The 12,492-nt window shown below is 41.6% G+C and overlaps 1 protein-coding gene across 3 annotated transcripts in view; it reads right to left on the reverse strand.

Moving 5' to 3' along the window:
• Nucleotides 1-12,492, reverse strand: part of MGLL (monoglyceride lipase) — an 89,500-nt gene that overhangs the window by 51,105 nt on the left and 25,903 nt on the right. For 2 of the 3 annotated variants that reach the window (XM_034775865.1, XM_034775864.1), the window contains exon 3: nucleotides 9,374-9,480. The exons of the other annotated variant lie outside the window; for it this stretch is intronic. In XM_034775865.1, the coding sequence (XP_034631756.1) occupies nucleotides 9,374-9,480 (107 nt within the window). The remainder of the gene's footprint in view (nucleotides 1-9,373; nucleotides 9,481-12,492) is intronic. 3 annotated transcript variants of the gene reach the window in all.

Here is a 12,492-nt window from a genome sequence, read left to right on the forward strand (position 1 = left end):
TTTTGTAACTTGCAAATCTCCACTTGAGGATTAGGAGCATGATGAGTGGTGTCATGGCAGTTCCTTCTGGCGCACTGCTCAACGAGCAATTCCTGACTGCACATGTGGTACAATAGCATGGAATGGAGCTTCTGCCCTTTTCAGGCTTAGCCCCTGGCTCTGAGAATCATGACTTGTCTGAACCTGTGAGAACTATGCTGGGAAGTAGGTACCCACACACTGTCAGGCAGGGATGGAGTTAACTGCCTCCCAAGAGAATGGAGCAGGGCATTTGCTCCAGCAGGAAAGAGAGGACGCCCATCTGGTTCATCAAAGCGGTTCTGTAAATGGGAAGGAAGTGTCCTAGGGGAAGGAGGGAGCAGGGCTAGGAGACTCCTAGATGACTACTTGACCAGAAGGCAGGAAGACCACAGAAACATGCCTTTGACTGTACTCCTCACTAGAGGCTTTAAATTACAACTGTTTAGTTCCCTTTTATATTGCTTACCCCTGGCTGGAGCGAGCCTGCCTGGGTCTGACAGTGCTCTCACCTTTGGCCCAAGTTCCCCTCTGGCCCACACCTCTCAAATTTCCCTCATTTTATTCCCAAAGGTGCCTGTGTTCCATACAAACTTGGTATCCCCTTACTCTTATGATTGATAGTTATTCATCTCAGATATAAAGAATCATGGGGCTGGGGTTGAAGGGAGTTCTTTACATGGAAAGATGGAATCCCTTTGAGTGTCCTGCATGAATCATGTTTTGGTGTTCCTCATTCTGGATCTTTGTCATGCAGTGTGCCCCCTACTGGGGCAATGGCAGGTTGAGAAGTGTGGTCTGGAAGTTAGCCAGCAGCCATGGGCTCTCTGGTGAAAGGTATGTGCCTTAAAAAGACAGTGCTTTGTTTCTTCTGTTGTTGTTTCCTCTTTTTAAATGGTATCTGGTATTACGGTCTTTGGCCATCCTTGTGTGAGCACCAACAGCAAGGTGATTATGTCCAGGGAGCAGCTCTTGAGAAAATACATCACCTCATAGAACAACCTAGTGACACTTCTTCCTCTGTTCATTATTGAGAGTAAATTAACTATGAACACTGGGGCAGGCCAGCCAGATCTGACAGTATGTCTAAATTTGTTCCTGATTTTTTTTTTTTTTTTTTTAAAAGAACATGTTAATGTTTAATTGATATGTCTAATTGACACGTTCCGCTCCCTTGGTTGTATGTGCATTTGTGGTAACGCTGCATGCAACCTTGGTGTGCAATTTTGCATCTTTCTGGACTGAAAAACAGTCCCTGGGACTGATTCTCCTCTCATTTACATCTGTGTAATTCTGGAGTAACTACACTGAAGTCCATGGAGTGACCCTAGTTTTACACCAGAGTGAGAAGAGAATCAGACTCCCTGGGTCTAACAGCTGGACAGGAGACTGAGAGTTGAATCCTCACTTCACTCCCTAAAGTAACAGAGGGGCAAAACATGCTGAGTAAATCTATGCCTATGCTCCAAATCTGGATGCTTCAAGGTAAGCATTCCACTGCAGCTTGTGCCAGCACTATCAGCTGTATGCTGTCTCGTTGTCTGTTTTTAGTTCAGTGTGGTCCAACTGGTTCCTGGTATGACAATGTTGTTGCATCTTACTTCACAGGGGGTTGAGCCAAAAATAAAAACCACAGTTGCATTTCTCTGTATTAATATGTGGTCTCTTCCAGCATGAGAAACGCTGTAAGTATTTGCTTTCATGACTCATCAAGTATTTTCCTTCTGTCTTACAGTAACCTTCTTCAAATGGAAGCACTGTAAAATACACTGTGGGGCTCAATCCTATGTAGGCAGGGAATTTGCATTATATGATCCTGATAGGTCATATTCAGATCTTATACACTGCTCATGCTAAAAGACACATTCACTATTGAGATAACCGTACTCCAGAAGAAGCTGGGTATGCAGGTCTAGAACGTGGCCTGCAGATGACCTCCTCTTTAATAAAAGTGCAACATGGAGAGGCTACCTCCATGTCCACAAAAGACGGACCCAATGCATGCTGGGATCTGTGGGCTCTATGGGCTGAACCACTGTATTAAAGAGGAGGGAGGCTGCCATATGCTCCACTTCATTTAAATAAAAGGCCTTGAAGTCAATGGGAATTGGGCACTAGGCGTGGCCTTAGACTCCTGACAAATTGCCAGTGTGGCCCTGGCTTGGGCCAAGTGAAACATAATGCTAAAGTCTAGGCTCTCTTGGCATCCGAGGGCTCTTTGGGACCATCTCTGCTATTTACAAATAATTCTATTTGTCCAAAGTTGCTGAAGTACAAAGTACCAAAAAAGCCCATTCTAAATTGTGCTTGGGGGTCAAACAAACCCAGTTCCCCACTTACCAGAGCTGCTGAAGATAAGCATGACAGGTTTCGTTCTGACCGGAGCTCATCAGCTGTAGGCAACTGGCTTCCAAAATCATCTTTGGTTAATTTAACTTTTTTTTCCCTTCAATTTTGTCAGCTGCTATTACTATGTTCTGAGAAAAGAACGTTCTTACACCTCCGACGTGGTCAAGTCTCTACTTTAAAGTTAGACTTTTAAAATTAATATTTAAATACAGTAGAACCTCAGCGTTACGAACACCTCGGGAATGGGGGTTGTTCGTAACTCAGAAATATTTGTAGTGCTGAATAAAATGTTATGGTGCTTTCAAAAGTTTACAACTGAACATTGACTTAATTCAGCTTTGAAACTTTACTATGCAGAAGAAAAATCCTGCTTTTAACCATCTTAATGTAAACGAAACAAGCACAGAAACAGTTTCCTTATCTTGCCAAAATCTTTTTTTAAAAAACTTAATTTTTTTAGTGGTTTACATTTAACACAGTACTGTCCTGTATTATTGTTTTTTTTTTTTTTTTTTTATTGGTCTCTGCTGCTGCCTGATTGCATACTTCTGGTTCCAAATGAGGTGTGTGATTGACTGGTCACTTTGTAACTCTGGTGTTCGTAACTCTGAGGTTCTGCTGTAATCAAAAACAGTTAGAGCCAAATCCTTGCCTCCTACCATCCTCATTCACTTGGCTAGACCCAGAGTTTCCACACAGGCCGGGGAGGGAGGAATCCAATAGTCAGCATCTGCAGAGCTGCGCTAGGGGTGCACTTGCTCTTGCAGTTACAAGAACTGCTGGATAGGGATTCTACACTGCGCTTGAAACCTTATTGCCTGGGGTGGGGAAGGACCCTGGGTGGAGCTGCTGGTTTTGCCACATGCTAGGCAAGATGTGTACCTTAGAGCTTTTCAGCCAAGCTCTAGGGGATTTCAGAGCTTTGCTAAGCTTTCACAGCTTGAGTCCCCATAACTGAGAGTTAGCAAATGGCAGGGGATTTTAGTCTAGGTTATTACCAAGGGGCCCTTTTGTCTCTAGCTCTCCAAACCAGAAATGGCATGATCTATTGTAATATCTAGTCTAGAGCCATGCGATGATCATGCTTTCCATGTTTACCTTTCATCCCATGATTTCTAACTGCTTTACATATGTTAAATATCATCCAGAAAACACCCCCCCCCCCCCCCCCGTGAGGCAGGTCAGTATTGTTATCTTAATCTTACAGATGGAGAAAGTGAGGCTCAAGGAAGTTATGCTTGCACTATGAATCAGTGGCAGAACTGGAATGAAACTGGGGATGACTGCCTATTCTATGTCCTAGCTAGTAGACAACATTGCCGCCCTCTCAAGAGCGCAGCAATGTTTCTGGCTGTCTTTCTTTTACTTACAAGGAGGGGGATGGATGAGCTGCAGTGGTGCTCATCCATGGGAGCCATACAGGGAGAGCTGTATGGCTCCCATATAATGAATAACATGGCTGGAGATTCAAAATATTATCAAAGAGCTTTTGCAGCTGAGGAAATATTCTGACTACTATTGCTCTGATAAGAAGCTCTCTACGCTGTAGTTCTTATAGCTATAAGAGGTACAATTTACATTTATGGTTTCATAAATCAATCCTGCCTTGATCCCAGGGGCTGGATTAATAACACATTGCAGCCCCCTTTCAACCCAAATGATCCTTTGATCATAAAAGATTTAGAGACAAGTCAAGCCTAGGTAATTTGAAGAATAAAGATTATTTCTCCCTCAGACTATACTGAAAAGTCTAACCTGAAGCTCTGAAGACTTTTCTCTTACCAGACTATGCAGACAGCAACTCAAAGTAAGGGAGTAAGGAGAAAATGACCCAGCCATAGACCCTATCTGACAAAGGAGAATGAGTTCTGTGACTCTGTAGACTTGGAGACCTTCCAGAATCAAATCATTAGTAAAGTTATTAAAAGAAAGATATCAGGGTGTGAAATTAACTTCACCTGTATATAGCTAGACTGTATACAGATGGAATGCATGGAGATAGCGGGGAAATACAAAGCGAGATCAGGACACAAGGTCTGCAGCCCTTTGATGCCACTTGTGCACTGTGTTAAGACCACTTGATTTGCATAATTGCAGACCTTGTGCCCCCTCTTTTGGCCCACTGCCAATGTTGCCCTCTATGGTGTGCTGTTGAGAATAAAATCACTGGGTACCAGGAATCCTAACAGTTCTGGGCACAAGCTGTCCCCAGCTGGGATCACAAAGACATTTCCTCCCCCCGAGCAATGTCCAAGTAACATTCTGGAGTTCAACACAGCCTCCCATGAAAAATCTTACAGTAGCTACTGTCAGAGGGAATACAGGACTGCGCCTCATGGCAATTTAAGTTCCTGCTGCAGAGAAGCCAATATTTTTTTTTTCTACTGAGCGGTCTTTGAGTCATAGAAATCAGAGACAGACTAGACCATTACGGCTCACTGAGCTCACCCACAACCATAGCAAGATTGTTCCTTGCAGAACTGAGCGCTTTGTCCAAACCAACTCTAAACTCCTGCCCAGGCTTCCACCATCCCTGTGTGGGACCAGACTGGAGTCTGCTTGACCTTATTATTAGGGAACGTTGCTAGCCAGACATTTTCCTTTCCTTTTATTACATGAGCTGTTGCTTCTCACCTGCAGAACCACCCTAATCCTTGCTCTTATTAATACTGACACTCGATCATTTCAGCCCCCCTGCCCCAGCCTGTACGTATTTAGTCCTTTTAACCTTTCCTTATAGATCAATCTTTCCCAGTGCTATGAACAAATGGAATATTTCTGTTCTCACCAAGGGTCTTGCAACTCACCAACAGTTGCAAGAACAAAACAGCGACCCTGCTGAAAAATCCCAAACATTTGATGCATTTTTAAATCTACAGCTCCAGCTGGTTTCTTCTTTTTAAAGTAAGAGTTTTATCAAGTCTGGAATCTGATGAGAAAATTAATGGAAAGCATAAGCATTAGTGGATCTCTGTCTGAGGGGACTTCCAACTCACCACAGAAGCAAACCACATACAAAGTAGCAGCAGGGTACTTCAGTTAGGAACTTCTAAAGAATCTATATAAGCTACAAGAGCAACATCTTTCCCTTCATTTTGATCTGACTTTACAGATAATTTAGAGCATGCAATTCACCTGGTGGTCCTCTAAGTTTCAAAGCAGGGTGAAAGACTGGGAGGTGTCTACACATTCTGTGCATCAGAAAGGGGAGACTTTATGGGAGCTCTGAATATACCTGCACAGACGAGAAGCACCGAGGGACTGGATACTTACATTGTGCTTAAGCAAACCGAGTGGCTAGGAACCTCCCCGTAGTGGGGATGGAGGGAGGGGGCAGATTATTTCATCCTTCCTCCTAATGACAGCCACTTATGTTACACTCATAAGGAGCACTAGCAAGTCCATGTAAAAGGAAAAAAATATTGCAACATACTGAAACGGGATAAGAGATAAGTAAATACAAGATTCTGTTGCTATCTACAAAAATGTAAACACCGTGGTAACTGCTATTAGTTGATACCCATTTATAAAAGTGAAATAGTAGTTCTTTTGGGCTCTGGTCATGTAACGCAATCAAAGTAAATATAAAACTCACCACAACAGACAAAACAGGATAGGGTCTACAATGAGAGTGGATGGAACACTTTGAACTTTAATAAATTAAAGTGCTTTGCATGTGAAAATGAAGCCAGGTTCTCTATCCTTCAGCTTCATTTTCTTTGGCTCTTAGTTTCATGGATCCCTAAGGCTATCACATCCTATCTAAAGCATGTCTCCAAAACAGGCAGCAATCGCCCCAATCCACAGAAAACATAACATCTCCAACATAAATTTGTTGCTGATGAGTGATTCTTCAGTGTGTCCCCAATAAATCAAAGACCTTCCAGGACAACCAATGTAGACATATTCTTTTTTTTTTTTTACTATCATCAGAGCTTCACAAAAAAATAGGTTTCCTCTTTTTAAATTAAACTGAAGGCAACACAGAAAACTTTTCAGGACTTGGAAAATAACTTCATGAAGTGAGAGGGAAGGTTGAGAGCACAAATCAGTACTGTAAGGGACAAAAACCTTACAAGAATGTTGCAGTTATTAAAAACAAAAACAACTATCAAAAAAACCAACCCCAAAACCCAACCACTCTGAATTCTGGAAATTCAGAATTTAAATTAAATTCAGAGATTAAATTTCAAAGAAACCCAAATGTTATGAACATCTAGAAATGCACAGCAAGGTCATCCAAACAACCTTAACTCTGCCCCATGTTGTGATGCCCTGAGTAAACCAAGAAACTTTGAAATAACATTTTTCATCCATAATAAACAGGTTTATCACATGAAGGACCACAAAAACCAGACACTGGAGACAATGGAGAAAATCTTTCTATATTACAAAGGAACTCTTTGTTTTTCTTCTGCCAGATGCTCTCATGCTTTATCGTAGGCTCAAAACAAAGTAATGTTTGACTGACTATTTTGGGAGATGTAATGGAGAATTAAGCATTCTTATGGCATTAAGTTATCATCAGTTTGGGGAAATTTTCCAATAAGGGACATTTTTTACCATTTAAAGCAGTCTGTTACTGTGTTTGGAAACTTCTGCTGGGGAGTATGCCCAAATAATATAACCTGACTCAGAACAGTTATTTGCAGTGTTGTTGTAGCCATATTAAAGAGACAGGGTAGGTGAGGTAATATCTTTTATTGGACCAACTTCTGTAGGTGAGAGACAAGCTTTTGAACTACACAGAGCTCTTCTGAAGGAAAAGGAAAAACAGAGTTCCTTTGTAATATAGAAAGGTTTTCCACATTGTCTCCAGTATCTGATTTTTGTGGTCCTTTATGTGATAAACCTGTTTGTTATGGATGGAAAATGTTATGGCAAAGTTTCTGGGTTTATTTTTCTGAAGAGCTCAGTGTGGCTTGAATGCTTGTCTCTTTCACCAACAAAATTTGGTCTCTCTCAGAACAGTTAGTTAGCTGAGTATCTTTACCGGTTGCGAAGTCAATAATGATGCTCTAATTTGGATACTGCTATTCAAAGAAGGTAAGAAAAGAATGGAATTGTTCTCTGTTAATAAAAGAATATTTGCAGTTCTCTAGCCTAAAAGATATTCACGGCGACACAGAGTGAGTACGCTTCTCTTTATATAGTGCAATAACTCCTGACAGGTACCTTTGCTTTCAAAGCTCCTTTTCTGTCTCGAGATGTGGCATTCTCTCCCTACTAAATTTACACTATAAAGTGCTGTGTCTTGTTGCTGTTTCCATTTCCATCCCATTAAATATTATTTTTTTAAATCTGCTACTTCAATCTTGTTAAAAGTTTTCTTGTGAGGAGCATAAGGAACTAAAGTAAAAAAGCAACAACAGCTCCACATTCCAGAGTGCCCAGATCTTTACAGCTCTGGCATTCAAACAAATCACTTAGGTGTGCACTAAAATTCTGCATAGCTCCTATGTGGAATAATAACAGAAATCTGGGTGGCTACAGAGGCAGCCTCACATACAATAGGGAGTCTGCTCAACACACTATATGATCTTTCTCATCAACTTTATGCCACGTGAGAAAAAGAAACACTTTCCACCTGGATAACTAAATATATAAAGCCTGACTAGCCCCACTTATGCAGGTGTAACTCAAAAGGAAGTCTATTGAAAGTAATGGCGTTACAGTGGTGTTAAAATTGTATAAGTGAAAGGAGAAACAGGCCCATACTGTCTGCAAAGATTTTTCTGTCCTGGCCAACTGCCTGTTTGCCTGTTGTTAAAGCCAACCCTGTATGTGGTGTTTCATTCACTCTTCATACAATCACAGCTTTGTAAAAACATGACAATTTAATTGACTACCAGACTATCTCTATCCTAAGGAAACCTAGGGCCCATTTCTGCTCTGAGATGCCAGTGCTGAAACTCAATGACAGTCTCAAGTGCATATCTAAAGGGAGAATGTGGATATTGGGTCTCGCTGAGGTTTTACCATTGTTCTTGAAGACCAGATGGGTCTCTGCTGGATCTCAAATTTCCTAAACTCTGAAGTGGTCAGATTTGTGAGACATCTCAGGCTAAATTCAGAGGTAATGTGTACAGAGATGTAATTTACACGTCAGTAAGTGTGTGTCAGAGGGGCGGGGGACTACAGGCCAAATTATGGTCTTGATTTCAGTCAAGAAAAGCCAAAGATACCTAGCAGTATCTACACTGAATTTTTCACAGCCCTGAGTGAAGTAGCTAGGACAACCTAAATGTTAGGTGCAAACCAGGCCCAAGTTACATCAGCGTAGATTCATACCACTTCCCCTACCACCCATCTCTGAATTTGGCCTCACTGCTCATCCACTGCCCTGATCAATCCCATTTATTTATTTTGCTGATTTGTATAGCAGCTATCACAGAGGCAGCTGTATGCAATGATAAAAACAAAACAAAGGCTTAAAGGGGCAGGAGAATGGCAAGCTGTGAGTGCAGGAAAAGGCAGGAGGGGACCGCTGCAGGACAAGGAAACACATCATTTAAAATATTGTTGGGCTGTCCCAGTTCCTGGGGATTGCTAGAGAGGTCACTCACCCTTTGTCTGTTTGTGTCCTGAGGGAAGGCCTTCAGGTTCAGTGAGAGTGTGAAAGACACACTGCCATTTCAGCATCAACTTGGGGTGATTCAGGATAGTAGCTATGGTGACCCTAAGAGGGAGGGGCAAAAATCCCCACCACAACCAGAGACAAGGCGCAACAGTGACAATCCCATAAGGAGAGGATAAAAATAGTGTAAATGGTGGCTCCATAAGGACAAGGCTGAGAAAACCCAAGGAACTGGTGTGGCCATTTGATAGATAGGCTAGATTAGACAGGCAGTACTACATGATGCATTAATCAATTCTTTCCCTTTTACGCTGGTATATAATTAATTTATTTTCTTTTTTTCTTCCTGCTGAACAGTTTTAACTCCATTCACCTTGTTACAGCCCTGATCTGCTATACGTCACATGCTGTTTCTTTTATAATACTCACCATGGTCATGAGCAAATACAAACAAGTTAAGTCCTGTCAGCATCTGGGCTAAGTCATCATAGCGGCCGCAGTGTTCCCCAGCACCATGAGCGATAAACACGAGGGCCCTAAATGGAGCATCAAGGTATAAAGCATTAACTTGGAAATCAGCCTAGAAAGGCACCAGAGCTGTGGGTAAAAACAGCATCATCATTTTATCAACAAGCACCTCAGTCGTCAACAAATTCAAGCCAAGTAAATGTGGGGCCCGAGTGGCATTTAACTGATGGTATCATGGTGAGAAAGGGAGCAGATTGTCCATAAAGACCTAGGAGCGTATGAGAAGAAATAACATCAAACGAACCTCTAACAGATGGCTTGATGGCGGCAGGCCTTTAGCTAGATGTGAGCCAGTTGCACACTGGATGGATGTACTGTACTTTTCCACCTGGCTCAGCACGAGGCTGCCACAATGGGAAGCTACAGGTCAATATTGTAGGTGGGTCTCTGTAACTCTCTTTTATCAGTCTAATTACATTCTGGACTGGACTTTGCTCCTATGGAAATCAATGGAAGTGTTGCGATTGACTTCAGTGGGATCAAGGTTAGGGCCTCTCTCTGTAGTTTCACCCAGATATATTATTATTCACTTTCTGACTTAAATTGTTCTGACTTATATTGCTGCACACACTGTTAAATGGTTACTGGATTTCAACAAAAATATGATGCAAACCGGAACCCAGGACCTGAGTCGAAGTTTGGGGAATGCTGGACTTGATCCCAACATCAGTGTTTTACCCATTTCCAATTTCAACCCAGAAATAGCTGCATTACAGAGATGAGTGAAGTGATTCCTAAACAGTTACAGCAACCTTAGGCTCACAGAGTGTAAACCACACTAGGATCCTGCTGCGTGAAAGGCGCTATCACTAAGTATTCACATTTTACAAAATTTCTTACCCGTTCAGAGGAATATCATCAAATAATGAAATTAATGGTTTGAGTTCAGAGAAATTTTCCTGTGTCTTTACTGGACAACATTTACGAAGAATGTTGATTTTGTTGTAAAAATAATTATGGCCGAGTGAAACTCTAGAAGTTTGCTCTGATTGATAGGTCTTTTTTCACCCCTATTAAATTTTAGTGTCACAAATCTGAGTTGTTCATTTAAAGGTGCAATCTGTTGTCAGAACACTTGTAACCATACCAGAGACTGATACTTCTAGTTTTTCAGTATATATAAAAAATCCCAAGATGAACTAATAATAAATGGTAACAACAATTTACATTTAGTGAACTCTTCAACTCTATTTTTACAAGGGTTTTTGATACATCTGTAAAAGATGTAATCACACAAAGAAACTGCTTTGATCTTAGTTATATTTAAACTTAGAGAAGATGCTAGATGCTGTAGTAATTACTGCCCCATCTCTTTGATTAACACTGATTGCAAAATAATTGCTAATGCTAGGCAACTTGACAGACCATCCATTTGAACTAGACAGGCTTCACAAAGCAAAGAGTAGATTCTCTAACAGCTATATAAGGTTACCCTGACATTTCATTAACGCTAATCAGTAATGACAAGTCCAGGAAATGTAGCATCCCTAGCCCATGGCGTTGGAGAGCATTTGATAGGCCACACTAGGGGTTCCAAAATGACCTGTCATACAGTAGTAATGCCTTGAGTTAACATTTCCCTTAGAAAAGGCTAAGAGATCTTAAGCCTTCAGAACAAGGGGTGTAGGGTGGGGGAGAATTCTGAAGCAAACTCAAGATGACTAATGCATATGCTTCAGATCCTGCTTGCTTTGCTTGTCTACAAATCGAACACCAAACCAAAGTAAAGGAATAAAAAGGAGAATTTTTTGCCTGTCTATATCAGGCATTTCCAAGGTGTCCCTCACCATGGTCTCCAGGCACAACATGTAGTTTCTCAAATGACAAGTCATTTAAAATAACATACCAGGTGACCTTCATGGTATGAAATCCCTCGTGAAGTGAGCAAGCTGGTAAAGTGAGAGCCTTGTAGGAAGACATTAATTGCTACTTTATCTTGCAATTACACTGGAGGCTAAATTTTGCTCTCATTCATACCCATGCAGCCTCACTGACTTAGAACCAGATCAGCTAAGGTGCTGAGCACCTTACTGAAATACGTGGAAATAGAGGGAGTTCAATGCTTCACAAAATTAAGGCTATAGGGCCTGATCCTGCAGCCTTTACTCACAAGTAATTCTTAGTCCCAAATGACCGCAATGGAACTAGGATATAGGAGTTCCAAAATTGGATCCTTAAATGTCAGGTGGCAGGGACCTTGTCTTTTATTTGCCTGCAAAGCATCATGGATAAAATTCTCAAATGCATCTGAGGGTATAAACACCCGTGGCTAGCCTGTGTCAGCTGACTCAGGCTCGGGGGGGTTGTGGTTTTGGGACTATAAAACTGTGGTGTAGATGTTCAGATGCGGGCTGGAGTCCGGGCTCTGGAATCACCATGGACTCCCTCCTATCATAATGCTTGTGAAAAGGAAGAAACACAATACAGCAAATAGGAAACGGTTTTCAGTTTTTATCTTAATGTTCCTTTTTTTGTGTCATTTAAAGTTAACTGCAAGCTTTAGCACTTTGTAGGACTGCAGTGTCTATGGACCTGGCAAGCAACAACTGCAGGGTTGGCCTCCTAGGAAATTGGTCTTAGCATGTACCTTCATCTCCAATTGTCATTCTGCCCACAAGACCATTTGGAAGTGACATGGCTCGGGTAGAAGCCAGTGCTCACAGCTTGAAATGCTTTTCTGAAGACTCAGTTATGCCTGAACCATGTTAATTTCATGGGCTCCATGAGCTCAGCCAGAGGAATGTTTGTGGCGCTTTGGATGCTTCAAATGACTCTGGATGGGGGATCTGTAGTTGCTAAACTTTGTGATTAAACATCATTTTGGACTCAGTTCAGCAAGATACCTAAACTGATGCCAAACTGTAAACATGGATGTAGTCCCAATGAAATCAATGAGACTACACATGTGCTTAAGTACCTTGATGAATCAGGGTCATTATGGATGGTAGTGGTAAGATTGTGCCATTACTCAGAGAAAGCTGGTGCATGTTTGGTCAAGAATTTTTTAAAATGTATAAATT

The sequence above is a fragment of the Trachemys scripta genome, chromosome 7, assembly GCF_013100865.1.
Source record: "Trachemys scripta elegans isolate TJP31775 chromosome 7, CAS_Tse_1.0, whole genome shotgun sequence".
NCBI lineage: Eukaryota > Metazoa > Chordata > Testudines > Emydidae > Trachemys > Trachemys scripta.